Here is a 17,348-nt window from a genome sequence, read left to right on the forward strand (position 1 = left end):
GCCATTGTTTTCACATTACGTCTCTATCTGGGGTAGCATTCAGGTGCTGCTGTGTTCACATTGCACGATGGATCGGAGACAGGGGGTTTCACATTGCATGACTTTATAATAAAAAAAGATTTTTTTTTTTTTATGACCCAGTCTCGCTCAAGAACTCTGGTCTGATGCACGCGGGTTCTCCCGTTATTTCCTTATCACTTCTCGCGTGTGGTTTAGTTGTGAAACGTAGTTTGCGGAACGATATGTGTGTGTGTATATATATATATATATGTGTGTATGTATGTATGTATACATATATAGCCCACAAATTGTCTGTGAGCTGATTTCCAGCTACAAGGAGAAAAAGAAAAACAGATTATGCAGGTGGGAGATGCAGGGAACAGGGATTGGGTGTTCTTATGCTCATGTTGTGGCTGGTCAAGCAAATGTTTGTGCTTGTTTCGTTATAATATAATTGTTCATATATCTATTAAAATACTTATATTCTGGTATATAACTAGGTTTTATTGAACAAAACTTAAAATTCGTAATGTATTATAAAGAGCTTACGTACATTACACATTATAATAAATGCAAATAATTAAATTACATATATCAAACCTGCATCACATATATTTAATTAAATCATAGCATGTGTATGAAAGAAAAAAGGGGTCCAGGGTGCTCAAGGAGTTAAAAAAAAAGGGTTTAGTTGAAGGTGCTCGTTGGGGTCGGGAATTCAGTAAAAATGTACTAGAAGGAAATCCAAGGCACTCTTCTTTAGAAAATTATGACATATATATCACATATAGCATATATTCATATATTCATAGTAGCATTATGCTTTATTATGATTTTTAATGGGTTTAATATATCATGTAGCTTTGTAAACCAGTCTAAAGGTGTGTCATATCACGCCATATCATAATTACCATGATCGTGAGGTACTAGCATTCACATACTTGTAAAAATCTTAATTACAATTTGTGAACTAGTAAAATTAAGTAGAACGTGTTGTCATCTCGAAATTAAGTAATAACTCAGATTTAATTGAGGAATCATGACAGCCCTAGTCATAAACATCCAGTGATGCATACTGAAGTCCACTTAAACCCTTACACTTGGATGTGCGTCACAAAACAGAAGATTTGACGCTACTTCTGGTTCATTGCGACTTTAAAGAGAGCAGAACATTTTGAGTGAAGAATTGCTTACTTTTTCCTCATTAAAAACTTTTTTAAATTAAGAAATGAAAACTTAGATGGAGTTTAATCCGTAATCTAATGATTTTCTTTTTAGCGCATTGATGGAGCTCGTGCACTCTGTATAGTTGTTTATAACCTAGGGAAGCCCAAGTGCATTTAGATTCAACCCCTCACGGGCCAGACCGAAAGATTGAGTTGTTCCGGGTGGGTCCTAATTGGTGCTTCCATAGTCTGGGGCATTCCCATAGTGAGATACCGAGTGATTGTTTAAAAGAGAACTGAAATTATTGTTTGAATAAAAAAAAATTAGCAGAGATTTTGTTTCATACCAAAAGTAACCTGCTGTGTCTTGTCTATTGGCATGTTCTCAGTTTTGTCTTTGGGCCATGATGTATTTTTCACTGCACGAGAACATGAGAGCAGCATGGCTTGTCAGACCTAACAACCTTAACGAAGGGAGGTGGGTCTTTGCGAAGGGTCAATTGATCAATTAATAGGACTATAAAAAGCAAAAATGTGGCATTAGTATCTGCAAATTAGGGGTGTGAATCAGCACTGGTTTCACGATTCAATTCGATTACGATTATCACGTCAACGATTCGATTCAATTCGATATCACAATGTTTCACAATACATCATGATTATATCAAATTTGTTTTGTGCATTTTTATTAAATTATATAAGCAGGCTACTTTTAAAAATAATTATGTTCATTAATTAATATAGAATAAATTTATTATTGTTAAGAATTAAAAGAAAATACAGCTTCAAAACATAAAAGGAAATATAAGGTAATGGAGGGGGGCAATTACAAGTGATAAACAAAATTCACTTTCAGCATTTGGATGTGCTTTAAGTATCGAAAGTTTACAGATAATCATAATTATATGTTTTGTTTTTTTTTCTCAGCATTATTGCCATTTGATTTTTACTGATGAGATCATAGACAGTGACAGCTTTAATAGACTGCATTCACACTAATGCACAGATCTATTTCCACATATAAGATGTTTTGTCCTGTTCTGAAAACTTAACTGTGTTTACTTGAATTTCGTATCATAAAAGTAGATGCAAGTGCATTTAACCACAACCGTGAGCTTCAGGACAAACAAACTCAAGGCGCACATGAAAGTCTATGAAGTACACGAATTTTGTGCATTTAGTACATACTGCATTCCAAGACGGCAGAAAAAAAAAAATATCTAAAGACTAAAATAACAGCGAATGAAAGCACTGTCAAGCAATGCACACGTGTCTCACAGCACATATTCTGTGCAATGAAGCCCGACGCATTTTTCTCGAGCGCACACGTGCCATACGTGATTTAAAAATATAGAGTGCATTTCTAATATTCGTGTGACAAGCATATGCGAATGACGTCACAGGCTATATTCGATTATGGTCTATTACTGCATTGATCCAGAATCATCTATGTCTGCATAGCAGATGCAACTATTAATTTCGACACCACTACTGCAAATGTGTTTTTTATGACACTGCATCCACACCACTAGGTGTCAGTGTAAGTCTAAGGCGACCGCCATATCAACCAGCGTAACTGGACAAAATTACCTGCATGAGTGTTTAAATCCTGTACTGTATACTGTACTAACCGCGTTTGTTCTATGGTCCCAGTCATGTTTATCGTCAGACAGAACTTCGCGAATCTTGTTCAGATTGTCCTCCAGGTCTCGTGTGGAGTAGATCTATGTAATGAGAGAGACGCACAGAGAGATACCAATTTTAGATCAAACAATTCCAAGCCTTTCATCAAACGTTAACGTTATGAAAGCCACGGGTGGATTGTAACTAGGTTCTGAGGGAATTGAGTAACGCCTCCCTCATTTACATGCAAGTGTCTCACCTGAACCGTGGGGACGTCTGTGAATGCTTTGATAAAATCCTCCTCATCAATAGCTCCTGCCCCCTCCTTAGTGATGCCTGCAAAACACATGAGTGACTTCCATTAAAACACAAAAACTTGAGACAGCTATGAAGTTTATGAAGGGCACATGAATCTGTCACTGTTTTGAGACATTTTTAATCTCAGTCACACTAGGAGAGAACTAACTGACAGTTACAGCCATTACCCTTGAAACGGAGCACAATGAGGTGTTCATATGGCAACTCTAGTATTGCTTGTCAAACAGGAGGGTGTTCTCTGTGGGGGGACAGAGTTTCATACATACAATGCATTCAGAATAATCAGACCCCCTTCACTTTTTTCAATATTTTTATGTTGCAGCCTGATACTACAGTTGTTTAAATTAATTTTTTTCTCATTAATCTACACTCCGTACCTAATAACGACAAAGTAAAAACAGAATTTCAGAAATGTTTTACATTTTATGTCTTTGTAAATGTGTGTGTGTGTGTCATATCAGGACACAACTTTGTACAATGACATGGGTATGACACAGGTATTACAAGGAGAGGCTGACTTATTAGGATATAACCCATGAAAACACTTATAAATCATACAGAATCAGTTTTTTTGAGAAAGTAAAAATGCACAAACTTTCCTGTGAGGTTTAGGGTTAGGTGTAGGGCGATAGAATATACAGTTTGTACAGTATAAAAACCATTACGCCTATGGGATGAACCCACTTTTCACAAAAACAAACGTGTGTGTGTGTGTGTTTTTAAATCTGTGTACCGAATGCAGTGAAATAGTGCTTTGTAACCTATTACAGAGGCTTTTAATGTTTTATATATGGATAGAAACTTATCCTACAAATTAACAGCTTTCAGTCCTAATGGACTTCCTGTCTGTCTTCCTGTCCGGTTGTAATCGAATGGTCAATCAAGAAGACCAGAGGGGATTTGGCCTAGTAAGATCTGCCACACAGGGGGGGGGGGGATTCGAAGAGTCTGATGAACACATCAGTATCAGTGAGCTATCAGTCAGCCTTCAGGAAACCCCATATCAAAGCATTTTGGGTGACAATTTTTAAAAATTGAAAGCTTGTAATGAGCCTCAGCAAAAAGTCAACTCATTTTGAACTGCTGATACAAGCCAAGTACTTTTAACAAAAAAAGTGATTTGTGCAAACTTGTGTGTTCTGTAAATCCAACGCATACAGCTACACAAATTACATGAATTGCATTGAAATAACGAGCAAACAAAACACTTTGCCCACTTTGCCCAATGCCCATAAGAGGTTTTGATCTCAGTTAGAGAGTATACATCTCATACAATAACAGAGATTCTTTACAACCAGTAGAAATATTTCTCTATACTGTAGTAGATATTTTGTATATAAGCAATGCAAAAACAAACAGTAATGCAACGTAATGAAAACATATACAGCAGAATGTGTCCCAATCAAGTCGAGACATTGTAAAACCGGCTATTAAGTTATTAACCAAAACGCAAAGCTAAATAAATGTATTGCTACCAAGCATTTCACAACTGGTGAATATTTTACAACAGCTCTGAATGTGGTTCATCAACTAGAATTTAAAACTGGAACAATCCATTTTATAATATAAATACTTTGATCTCATTATTACGTAATGTGAAGCTGTTTTTGCACTGATGCCAGACTGAATAATCTGTTAAGAGTAATACTCCAGTTTGTGTCTATCAAGTTCCAAATTAAAAGAGAAAATCAAGCGAGATACCTTTCAAAGTACCTTTCATGTGTGAAATGTTTTTTTTCTCCACTGGATTGTCTAAAAATAGGCTTCACCGAATGGTTATTTCATATAAACAATTTTTTTCCAATTCATTTCCATCCATTTCATTTCAACACATATAAATTTAGCATTATATAAATTTTTTTAAACATATTCTTAGACATAACACCAAAATGATAATCTTATAACATCTTCCTGACAGCACACAATAATTGAGTCTGTCATCAGTCAATATGGACTTTAAAATGCCCACCACATTTATCTAGATAACATGCACAACAAAGCTGCTTAACAGCATCAAGGCTAAACTGTTCTGCACCCTAGGATATGAAAATGCAATGTCACACTTGTCTCACCTGTCTTGGCAGCTCCAGTGGCACTGGGTCGTCTGGAACTGCTTGCAGAGTCTCCAGGTTTCTTGGGTACTTTGGGTACTTTAAACGCAGCCTGAGCCGATGACGGCCTGCTTCCATCCACAGAGTCATCATCATCGAAACTACGATCTGAGAAAAGCAATGAGAACATGAATCAATAGGACATCAAAGTCTGAGATCAGACCAGCTGAGATCAAGTGCCTCAATTTCTGTTCCAAAATAGACGTACTGCACAGTGACGATACATCAAACAGAACTTATTTTTGTACTAACAGTCTCATATTCTCATTCAAATGTATCTTATTCATTAATAATCAGAATATATCAATAAACCAATTAATTACCACTGAAACCCAAGACAAGTACATGTCTGATTTCCTCTCAACCACAATAAAGACCCAGGACATAATTGAGGCCCAAACCGTAAAAACAGGAAGTATAGGTAACATTAAATCACTCAAACACATTCACACACAGAGCAATGCCTGCACAACTCAAAGACTCCACAAAGCCACCCACACACAAGAACAGATTGGGTGCATCCAGTAAAGAGCAAGGTTGGAAGAACACACACAGTCTCTCATTTCATCCACCGGCTATTAAAAACACCACAAATCGCCACGGCACCTGATCGACACCCTATTCCTTCACTGGTTCAGATTTCAACAGTCATTTGAAATGCCAGCAACATTTCAAACACCTTGAGAAGACACTCACAGTCACAGATGCGTTTGCAGATAAGGCGCCTCATGCCTGAAGGCGGGCGTGGCTCTCTCTCGTATCCGAGGCAACGCCCAAGCTCCCGCTCACATGACAGCAGTTCTCATGGCGCCGAAATATCCCGAGACGGATCAGCAAGGCACGTAACAAGGTTGGCAGAAACCACCACCCAAAAGCTGGTCGGCATCTTCCTCTCAATTACACTCTTGCTCCATTCCTCCTCGTCTCCTCCTCCATCAATCCCTCCCTCGCACTTTGCTCCTCACCGCCCCCTCCTCCATCCCAGCACCCTAAGAGCCAATCAGGAGAGTGATGACATCATCTGTGACCAGCCAGTGAGCTTTGAGATTTGAGGATGTTTCTCGCATCTCAATGAGGCTTGTTTTGTCTGGAGCTCAAGCTAAGCTAATTAGCATCATGGTGCTGCATTACCATCGTAGTTTAAACCCAAATTCATGGTCAGACACACACATGGTTGAATAAAATGTGTAAATACTGATGAGAACAAAGGCCACACCGCTACAGCTCAAAAAGTGTGTGTGTGTGTGTGTGTGTGTGTGTGTGTGTGTGTGTGTGTGTGTGAAGTCACACTGTGACCCCTTTACTAAGCCGAGGGCTGACTGCACTGACACATTATGGATGCTGACCCCACTAGCGAATCTGAAAGGGCTCTGTGTCATTGCCTATGTGTTTAGCATTATTAGCATTGTAGCATAACCCGCCCTTTGTTCAGACGGGAGGGCGTGAACAACAATCTAACAATGACGGGCCAATGACGACCCTGTAGAGCAAGATCAAGTGAGAATGAGGCAGGCCAAAAGGAACAAAACAACTACAGGAAGCGAGAGTGAAAAAAATAAGAGGGGACAAGCTGAAGGGAAAAAGGGAGAAAAGGCAAGGATGAAGCAAAACAGACAGAGAGAGAGAGAGAGAGAGAGAGAGAGCTGGCAGCTCTCAAAGGCTGTTGCCATGACAACAAGAGCAGCCCGCATCAGTGGATTTAAAAGATAAAAAAAAAAGACTGAATAACATTGGTCTGAATTTTAGTATGCCAAAAATGGGTAGCTGAAAGCAAAAAAAATTCTGCATCTCATCAGTAAAGCTGGTCCTGTGATTAGTAGTAAATCACCATCACCTGCTTATAGATTGAGCGGCATTCACTACACAGAGCCGTAGTTCACTGACAAGCAAGGCGATATCGCGTTTAAAATCTAATGCGATTCATCTGCGATTATGAACGCGAAGTCAGTGAACTACGGCTCTGTGTAGTAAATGCCTCATCGTCTGAAAGCATGTTATGGGGATTTACTACTAATCACAGGACTGGCTGTGCAAAGCCCTACTATATATATATATATCACACACACATATACACACACACACACGCACACACATTTAAAGATATCTATCAAATATATATTTTCTGCAAATAAGGTTGCTAGGACATCTACATTTCAGAGACCAGCGAAATGTCACAATTCTCAATACCACAGCAGAATACAAGAGTAAATAATATTAGTTAAAACAAACAACAACAAAAAAAGGTCCTAAAAATTATTGAAAATAATCAAACTGCCAGTACCGGTAATAAAAAAAATCTAAAGAAATACAATGCCAGTTATAAAAAATCTAAAGAATAAATTTTTTTGAATGTGTCTGTTATTGTTTGATTAATATTAAGCACACAGCGGGCAGCAGGAATATTAGCTCGCTGTAACTGTGCAGATCCAATTTACTGTTACACAAGTATTTTCATTTTCAACTCTTTACATTTATTACATAACCGACGAGGGTTTACGTGAATAATCAATAAGCGCCACATTTTGACACATTTTTGTGTGTACTTGACCATTTAGGCGTATACACAATAATCTTCCAGAGGAAGCACAAGCACTCTTTCATGCTTTTAAAAACATAAATAAATCTTTAAAACTTAAATCAAGCACATCACAATTTTGCAAAAGTCTTGTTAAATGATTTTACAGATTTGCACGTGAAATCGGGCTTCCATGGAGGAACGAAAGAGCACCGCTGGAAAGGGGATGGAATGAATCTTTACATAAATATTTACATAATTGTTGGAGGGCGAAATTTAAACTGAATTTCGATTAATTGCACATACATATATTTTATATATATATATAAAATATATGTATGTGCAATTAATCGAAATTCAGTTTAAATTTCGCCCTCCAACAATTATGTAAATATTTATGTAAAGATTCATTCCATCCCCTTTCCAGCGGTGGATATATATATATATATATATATATGTACACACAGATTTTTCATGTTAGTTTGAATTTTGGTCCGCCAAAAATTATTATTATTAAAGACTAAATTTACATACGTTTACAATGTTGGTCTGCCCAAAATGGCCAGCTGAAATATATAAGTAAGTATTAGTAGGAATGGGGGAAATAGTAGGAATGGGTTTTATTTTTCCAAAACAGTATTTTACCTTCTAAAACATTCTCTTAGACTGCCCATCAAGCAATGAAGTCAGTGGGAAATCAATGATGTGAAAAAATTAAATGCTATATAAAATAAAAAAGGATCACTCTATTTTACAAAGCACCATTCAAGGAAGGCAAAGATTGCAAGATATAGATTTTTAATAAAAGAAATATAATATTGTATCGTGACTAAGTCATCAATGTAATGACACATTACCCACAAATTGCCAGTTATGAAGAATATGTATGTCATTTAAAAATAACACTTTTGACTGCACACTAATATGTGACATTTCTCACTCAAAACTGACCTGGAAACACACATACTGTCAGTCTAACTATATTGCTTATTGGTGGATGGGTGATTGAGTGTTGATGTCTAAGTCCTCACTGGTCAGTCTGTAACCTAACTGGCTATTTAATCTGGTTATCAGGATTACGGAGAAAAGAAAGCAAAGCTATTTACCCAGAAAGACAAACAGCTAAAGAGCAGCCTGTGCAGTAAGCCCACAAAAACATACCTCGAACACAAGTCTCGTGCTCAAAATCATTTATAGTCAACAAACACTCAGCATCTCATAGAATACCTACATTTCCAGGACAAGAACTGCAATACATTCTGATTAGGTATTATACCTTTAATATAAAGGTAATAAGGTATAACTCATTTTAACAGAAATGCACATTATGATTTGAAAGAGATGCAGATCATCACTAGAAGAAAGTATTTCCCAGACAATAACTCTGCCATGTCCTAATTTTTTCCAAAAGATTCAAATATACAAATCATAATGCATACTGTACTGTTCATATAAACAAACAACACAACAGCTTTTCATTTCCATACTACTTAATATATAAACGCACTCACCATCTCCATCATCACCGACAGACATGGCTTTAATGCTTCTGAGAAGAGGCAGCTCTTTCACTCTCTCCTTCTCTCGTCCTGCACTCGTCCTTCTCTCATCCTCTCTCTCTCTCTCTCTCTCTCTGTCACACAGTGTCAGAGTAATGCCGTGACAGGCACAGCTCTCAGCTCCCTCTCTATAACCCTCGACTCACAGCGGCTCCATTGGCAAAGCCAAAGGGTGGGAAAAAACTCTTTGAATGTTGTCTACTTTGTCTTCAGCCAAATAAAAAAAAATGACTAGTGAGGAAGTTGGCTGCATGGCGATCGACCCCCTTCCTGTTCTTATACTGAATTCTGGCCAGATGCATCTCAAGGCACATAGCCAAGCGTAACAATCAGTTTAACACTTTTGGAAGTTCACCAATACGTTTGAAGAGACATTGTTGAAGTGTGAATGGTCTCGAAGACCAATAGGAATCAGATTTTATCCATTTAATGGCCTAATGCAGTGGAGGAGAAGTCTTGAATCTGTTTTCCAGATTACAGGCAACGGGTCTGGTCTGGAGTTCTATTAACAAAGTAGTAGCTAGCTAGTAATAGTTAGTATAGTCATAAATAACACCTCAAACTCACATATGTCAAAGGTCAAGCAATATAAGTAAATGTTTCAAAACATGAAGCATTATAATAAATAATTCAGGTAAGAGTTAACAAGCAAAGACAAAGGAAGAGGTGACTGGAAAAGTTGGAAAAGAATTAAACACTGTATATACTCAATTATACTGTTAATTAAACATGTACTCAATATTCAAGGTTGGAGCAACTCTACAATATGGAACAAATATTGAGCATTTTGATTGTTCACTAATCTGAAATCCTCCATGTCCCTCCACTCAAGTCAAAGATAATGCTGAACCCATAAACACCAGTATAAACACGTTTAACCTCATAAACACAACAGCTGCAAACATGAAAAAGCAACCATGGTATAGCTTAAGTCACTGTAAAACACTATATAATTATATAACACCAACTCAACACCATAACCAAATGTGAGGGGCATGAAAAGAACAGCACAGTGTGATCTGCCTGGAGATCCAGCTCTTCCATCATATGACATATGGCAAACACATCATGGAGATTTCCAAGGCCATGGAAGTCTGACACCATCTCCTTTATTTAGATTCCAGCCCTCACGTTAAATCTAACTCACTGGAGACCGAAGGGACACAGAGAAATCCAGCATTTAGACGTAGCCAGTCACTTTATGTTGAAGTTAACCCTCTAGTAATGGTAATGAAAACCCTGACGATTAGCATTTAGATGAAAGTAGCATTGCGGTTAAAGCTGGAGCTCAGATGTCAAAGGCTTATGTTCAGTACTGTGGTCAAACACACTGACAAAGGCTAATATTAGCATTGTAAATGAAGCCAATGGAGACAAGTGTTGCAAACAGGATTTAGCGAGTTAACAAACATGGTAAAGTTAACTTACCTTGACTCAGGCTGAGAGCCATGTTTCCCGAATTTAGTACTTCATCAAAACGGCTTAAAATGGTCTGTAACCTGAAACACACCGAACAGTAATGGTTTGAGATTACTATTAAAACAATACACACAATCTCAATGAACAGCACATAACTTTAATGTGAATATTTTAGTCATAACTTGCCATCTTAAGCAATAGAAATTAAGGTATTATATAAAAAAAAGTATTATGAAGTGTAAATGTGGGCAATATCAAATATACACAATAATTTAGCTGGTGATATACTATAAAGTAACAGTGAATATTACGTTTTTTATTTTGCCCTTTCCTTTTCTTACAAGTATGCAAATGTTAAAGATGTTTTAGTCAGCCCAACTTGTCAGTCAATTTCAATGAATCAATTTAAAATTCAGATTCAAACATTAAATTGTGGCATCACTCAAAAAGATGACATGAGTGAACCACATTTTTCATGAATTAAATGTTTTAGGTAAAAAAAAAAACCTTGGGAAGTATGATTTTATTACTTAATTGAAATAGGTAATTAGTAGGAAGATTTAATACCATTCAAAACCTTCAGGTCAGCAGGATTTTGAAAAGAAATGCATACTTTATTCAGCAAACTGCATTATATCGATTAAATGTGACAGTAAAGAGATTTATAATGTCAAGATTACAATGGTTAGTTATAATCTCAAAGATTTCTTTTTGAAATGAAATCTTTTTTGAACTTTCTATTCATCAAATAATTATATTTCCACAAATATTAAGCAACTGTTTTCAACATTGATAATAGTAAGTGATGTTTCTTGAGCACCAAATCAGCATACTGGAATAATTTCTGAAGGATCATCACAATAATAAATTACATTTTTAAAATGTATTAAAACTGAAAACATTTTAAATTATAATATTTCTGTCCCAATTGAATGAGCATAAGAAATTCAAAAAAAACATTTCAAAAAAATCTTTCTAACCCCAAACGTTTGAACGGTAGTGTTCATACTGAAAATCGACAAAAGGCTCAAAAATACAAAGATTTATTTTCTTTTTTGTAATATCACCCACCCTCATGGGATGGTACAGTGCAATGACAACACAATAAACGTATTTCATTCTCTTTCACTGCACAACAAACAGTCCTTCTGAAGTCAAATACATCTTGCACACTTCAAACAGAATAAAACTGTGGCAACTGCACCAACAGCCTTAATCTGTCCATCACAATAATGTTGCTTCTGATTAAAACAGATACAGACAGCTCTGCCTTTCTACATGTTCGTGCACCGCTGTCAGAGCCCAACCAACGTCACTCACAGAAAATGTTCTGCTAAGTAGCTTTAAAGGCCTTTAATTAACTTTTTTCTTCAAGCATGAAAACGTATTAGCCATAAAGATATGCATTAAAGGCAATTAAGATGCAAAAGGTTAAAATAATACCACAGAAGAACCACAGGCATAGTGATATACATTGCAACAAATTAATGCATTTAATAAAAAATACAAAAATTTAAAATCACAGCAAATCCGCAGTGTGCAATGAACAATTAACAAGACACCGCAGAGTAATTACTGTCCCTCACCGGCCCAATGTATAGCAGACCAAATGCTAAACAGCAGCTACAAATGATGCTTACACCCTGCATGAGACTAAATTATATTTCATAAATGTGCTGGACCAGCAGACCCTAATAACCTGCAATAACATGAACGTTCACTTTCTCACATGTGATATGCATGTTAATTTGCACATTTAAGGCCACATGTGAGATGTTGCATGCATGCTCAACGCAGCGCTTGCAGACCAGACGAATCTGGCATGTTCTTATAAACATACGCACATACACACAGATCATCAATCCCTATTAACGCAACCGTTTTAGGATATCTGCTCTTTCTATTCTGTAATACGAGAGGCTAAAATGTAATGAAACAGAAAAAGTGAATGAACAGCCAAGAATGAGAAGAAAGAGAGAAAATGCAACGACAGGAAGAAAAGGGTACAGAGGGACGGCATGCGAGGTCCCACCCACCTGCTCAGACATACTGCCCTTCATATGTGGCCGAACAGCGTTGAAAAGACTCGACTGCCGCGTCTCTGTGCACCACAGAAAACGAAGGAATTGCCCACCGGTGAGTGTATGTTAGAGAGATACACAGCGCAAGAATTCTCTTCCCCTTTACATAACCTCCTGTCTGGAACACACATCTGTGGGAGGGGCTAAAGCTGTGGCGCTCAGAGACAGGGCTCCCACCCCTCCCCCTTCCAGACACGGGCACACGGGGACACACACACACACACACACTTAAGCACTGATCACATTCCCCCTGACCTCATTGCTACCCCCCGCGTCTCGATTGCCCTCTCACTCTCTTTCCTTCCTGTTTTGAACCCGAGCTCCTTTCAAACCATATCCATGTCAACAATATGCATGTCCTTTCTTGTAGCTGTTATCTCTTGGTCAAATGAGGGCAGCGCAGACACTGAATTACAGTGTTTGTATGTACAGTAGCTTAGAGTGGTTTTCGGGCTTTTGTGCCCAGCCTAGAGTGTGGGGGATAAGATCATATCATATCATATCAATGTGATGGAACAGGATTCCAAAGGCAAAGTGTAAGAGACAAACAACATCGGACCCTCACTAAATTATACATGAAGAAAGAAAGTGTGAACTCAAATGCTCTCTACTAATGTGTATTTCTTATACAAAATTTGTTATTGAACTGTATTAGAATTATTATTATTATTTTTTTTAAAGCAATATTGCACATTGTTCAAAACTGGATATTTAATACTTAGGGATCTACTGATACATTCGTGCTGATACAATGAGCAGTAAAGAAAAATCTTTTTCATTACCTGGGTGATAAATGCAAAATAAGATAAAATACTTATTTGATTAAATAAATAAGATGAATAAAATTCTATACTAATTTAACTAAGCATTTTTTTAATTAAAGAAAGATACTAATAATCACTTAGCCCTAATATTTAAGTCACCTTTATTTATATAGCCCTTTATAAAATACAAATTGTTTCAAAGTAGCTTCACAGTATTAAACAGGAAAATAACAGAATTAATGATGCAAAGTTATTTAATGAAGCAAATTCTGCTGTGAAGCAGCTATAATGAAGACAGTAGCATCGTTATTCAGCTTGAGTCAGTTCAATGAGGACTCAGTAACGGTGTTGATGCTGCAAAATGTATAAATTATTAACAAATTCAAATCAGATATAAATCAACTACACAGAAGTATTTAACATGCATTATATGCCTCGATAGATTTTTTTGATATAAAAGGAATTTTTAAAGTTGCAGTATTGATTTATATTTTTCCACATTATTTTTTAAATGGATAAAATATATTTGTGCATATATATAAAAATTTTAATTTAAACAAAATATATATTCAAATATTTTTGTGTGCACATACAAATACGTATAATTAAGTTACATTAACATTAATTTCATAAATGTATTAGTATTTATATGATGCACCCTTAGAGAAAACAATGAAATGCACAAATTACAAATCAAATAGACTTTAATATATCTTTCACATGGGCAGACACATGAACTTTTGTGTTCTAGACCAGCAGTATTGTCCGAGATGATGTGTCAGAGTCACAACCATGTCACACACCAGACAATCTGACACATCATACCATATATATGGAAGCCAGGTGGAACATGTGGGTCATCCCAGACCCCATGTAGTTTAGTTTGTTTTAAAACATCTGGACTACTAAACATGAATCATTCAGAACATTAAATCTGATTCCTGTGAGAATTAATATAGTGCAAAAATGCCAAAATCTAGCACCATGAAATCAAAAACACAACATATATTGCTCCAGAAAGAAAAAAAACACTTGATTCAGCATCATCCACTGGCATTATAAAACTGATCATGAAATGTTTAAGATGCAGCCAATGGAGTCTTTCCAAGCGCCTTACGGATCTTACATCAGACAGAGAGGAATGCAGGAGTATTAGACACAGTCTTCAAAAACTCAATTTACCACAGATCAACGTGCACACTGATGTCAGCCTGCAAGATTTGATCAGATTATAAGGAATCCTTTTTTAATTAAACACAACGTAAATAGACTGTCATCATTCTATCACAGGAAACCCATGAGTACATTTCTTGGAATGTACACCGTACACATATCACAAACATTACAAATAACCTCCTTAGAATGTTCAGACTGTGATAGAGTGCATGTACTGAATTTTGCAATAGAACTGCAATGACAGACTAATAAATCGAGTTCTGTAATAATCTAATGCTGTTTCAGTACTCTTTTATTCACTCAAAAGGCTGATCTCAAGAGAAACTGGTCAAGTAATCCATTCAAGGGCTTCTGTGTGTGGAAAGATAATTAAATGTTCATAGGTTCTGATTTACAAAAAAACTAAAATTGTGAATAAAAACATGCAAGATTTTTTTGTAAACAGAGAACAGTCCACTAGGCTAGTGAAGATAGACTTAACACACACATACATATATATATATATATATATATATATATATATATATATATATATATATATATATATATATTTAAAATCTGATAAAATACACTAAAAAAATAAATAGGCTATATGCTAATACATGTATATCTTATGCTGTCATATTTAAATGAATAGTTCACCCAAAAATGTAAATTTTCGGAAAACCTTCAGGCCATCCAAGATGTTGATGAGTTTCTTCATCAGAAAAGATTTTTAGACATCATTTGCTCACCAATGGATCATCTGCTATGGATGTGTGCCATCAAAATGAACTGATAAAATCATCACAGCATTCTAAATGACTCCAGTACACCCATTAACATCTTGTGAAGCAAAAAGCTGTGTGTTTGTAATTAACAAATTCACTATTAAGGCCTAACTTCAAATTGTTGTCTTCGATCCATAATATTGTTTTCTTCAGTGAAAAAGTTATATATCCTGATACAAGAAAGTAATCTGAACAGATAAAGCACCATTCACATTTGTCCAAAAACAAATCTGATGTAAACAAACATCCCAGTGGATTCTGATGTGAGAGGACAACAGTGGACGGATATTTTCACTGGAAGCAGCATTATCATGATTATTACAGCTAAATGTCTTAATGATGCATTTGTTTCATACAAAAGTGCAACTTTTCACTTCACAAGATGTTAACTTATGTACTGGAGTAATGTGGATTACTTGTGGATTGTCGTGGTGATGTTTCAGACGGCACCCATTCACTGCAGGCTCCACCGGTGGGAAAGTGATGTAATGCTAAATTTCTCCAAATCTGTTCTGATAAAGAAACAAACTTATCTATATCTTGCATGGCCTTAGGGAGAGCAAGTTTTTTTTTTAATTTTCATTTTTGGGTGAACTATTCCTATAATGGTCATCCCTAAAAATCACTGGTATTTAACAAGGACCACAAATGAGCAGCACTCCTACCTTAAACACAATTACCACATGCAAAAGTATCCTTTAAATATAGGTGTGTCCAATCTATGTGAATGTGCTGCCATTTGTACAATTCTTCATAATAAATCACCCAAAATACGCCCAAGATGCGCACAAACAATCAGGGAGATCGAAGTCATTACAACTGACTCATGGAGTAATTATACCATTCCTGAAACTGTCAACACAACCGTGGTGTGGGTATAACACGTGAGTGGGTTTGAGACGGAATGATGCTTGCTGGCTTAACACACAGTCATTAAACTGATAGATCTGTAAAAAGCTTGCGGGTTGAGTAGTAACACATACTAACCGTGCAGATGGTAGATCTCTTTTGTTGAGGTCTGCCCTCACTTTCTCTCCCACATGCCGATACACCTCCACTAGGGTTGTTATAGCTGCCTCCCGTACCTGTGGAACACAACACAAACTCTTAACCAAGAAACACAACTCTGTGAGAGTTGGTGACATGCATTATCATGTGACAGCATCTGATTGAACTGCTGTCTATGCGAATGCTTGCTGATTGTTACATATTCATCAAGTTTGGGGTAATATTTTGAAATGTTTTTGAAAGTAGTCTCTCATGCACACCAAGGCAGATATATTTGATCAAAAACACAGTAAAACAGTTATATATAGATATTATATTACAATTTAAATAGCTTTTTTCTGTTTTAATGCACTGACAAATTGGTGTAGGATTTACTTTGGAATTATTTACCAGAAACTTGTAAGTGTTAATTGTTTCAAAGAAATGACAAGTAACACGTTAAATCAAACTTGACATTTTTAAAACTAAAATAGTACTTTCTTATGAAATACTCAATCTTTAATTGATTTGTAACTGAAAAATCATTTTGCAGTGTATATTTTAGCATTTATTCCTGTGATGGCAGAGCAGAATCTTTCAACAGCCATTACTTCAGTCTTCAGTGCCACATGATCGTTTAGAAATCATTTTAATATGCTGATTTGGTGCTCAAGAAATATCCCATGTTAGCAACTAACAGCATTTATTTGAAATAGCAATCTTTTGTAATGTTATAGACGTCTTTACTGTCACTTCTGATCAATTAAATGCATCCTTACATTAAAATCTTTCTAAAAAGAGAGGAACGATTGGGATTGATCAGACATTTCTTTCTAAAAGATCTCTCTTTTTCTCATTC

At 36.2% G+C, this 17,348-nt stretch overlaps 1 protein-coding gene across 45 annotated transcripts in view; it reads right to left on the bottom strand.

Moving 5' to 3' along the window:
- Window positions 1-17,348, bottom strand: part of clasp2 (cytoplasmic linker associated protein 2) — a 47,798-nt gene that overhangs the window by 24,604 nt on the left and 5,846 nt on the right. For 38 of the 45 annotated variants that reach the window (XM_059556310.1, XM_059556311.1, XM_059556317.1 and 35 more), the window contains exons 6-10: window positions 16,490-16,587; window positions 10,721-10,791; window positions 5,180-5,326; window positions 3,049-3,125; window positions 2,798-2,890 (exon numbers count right to left, since the gene is read on the bottom strand). In XM_059556310.1, coding sequence (XP_059412293.1) covers window positions 2,798-2,890; window positions 3,049-3,125; window positions 5,180-5,326; window positions 10,721-10,791; window positions 16,490-16,587 — 486 coding nt within the window. Of the gene's footprint in view, window positions 1-2,797; window positions 2,891-3,048; window positions 3,126-5,179; window positions 5,327-5,914; window positions 6,122-9,244; window positions 9,369-10,720; window positions 10,792-12,747; window positions 12,905-16,489; window positions 16,588-17,348 lie in introns of those variants that run through there. The other 7 variants (XM_059556352.1, XM_059556351.1, XM_059556350.1 and 4 more) reach the window with 4 other exon arrangements.

The sequence above is a fragment of the Carassius carassius genome, chromosome 8, assembly GCF_963082965.1.
Source record: "Carassius carassius chromosome 8, fCarCar2.1, whole genome shotgun sequence".
Lineage (NCBI taxonomy): Eukaryota > Metazoa > Chordata > Actinopteri > Cypriniformes > Cyprinidae > Carassius > Carassius carassius.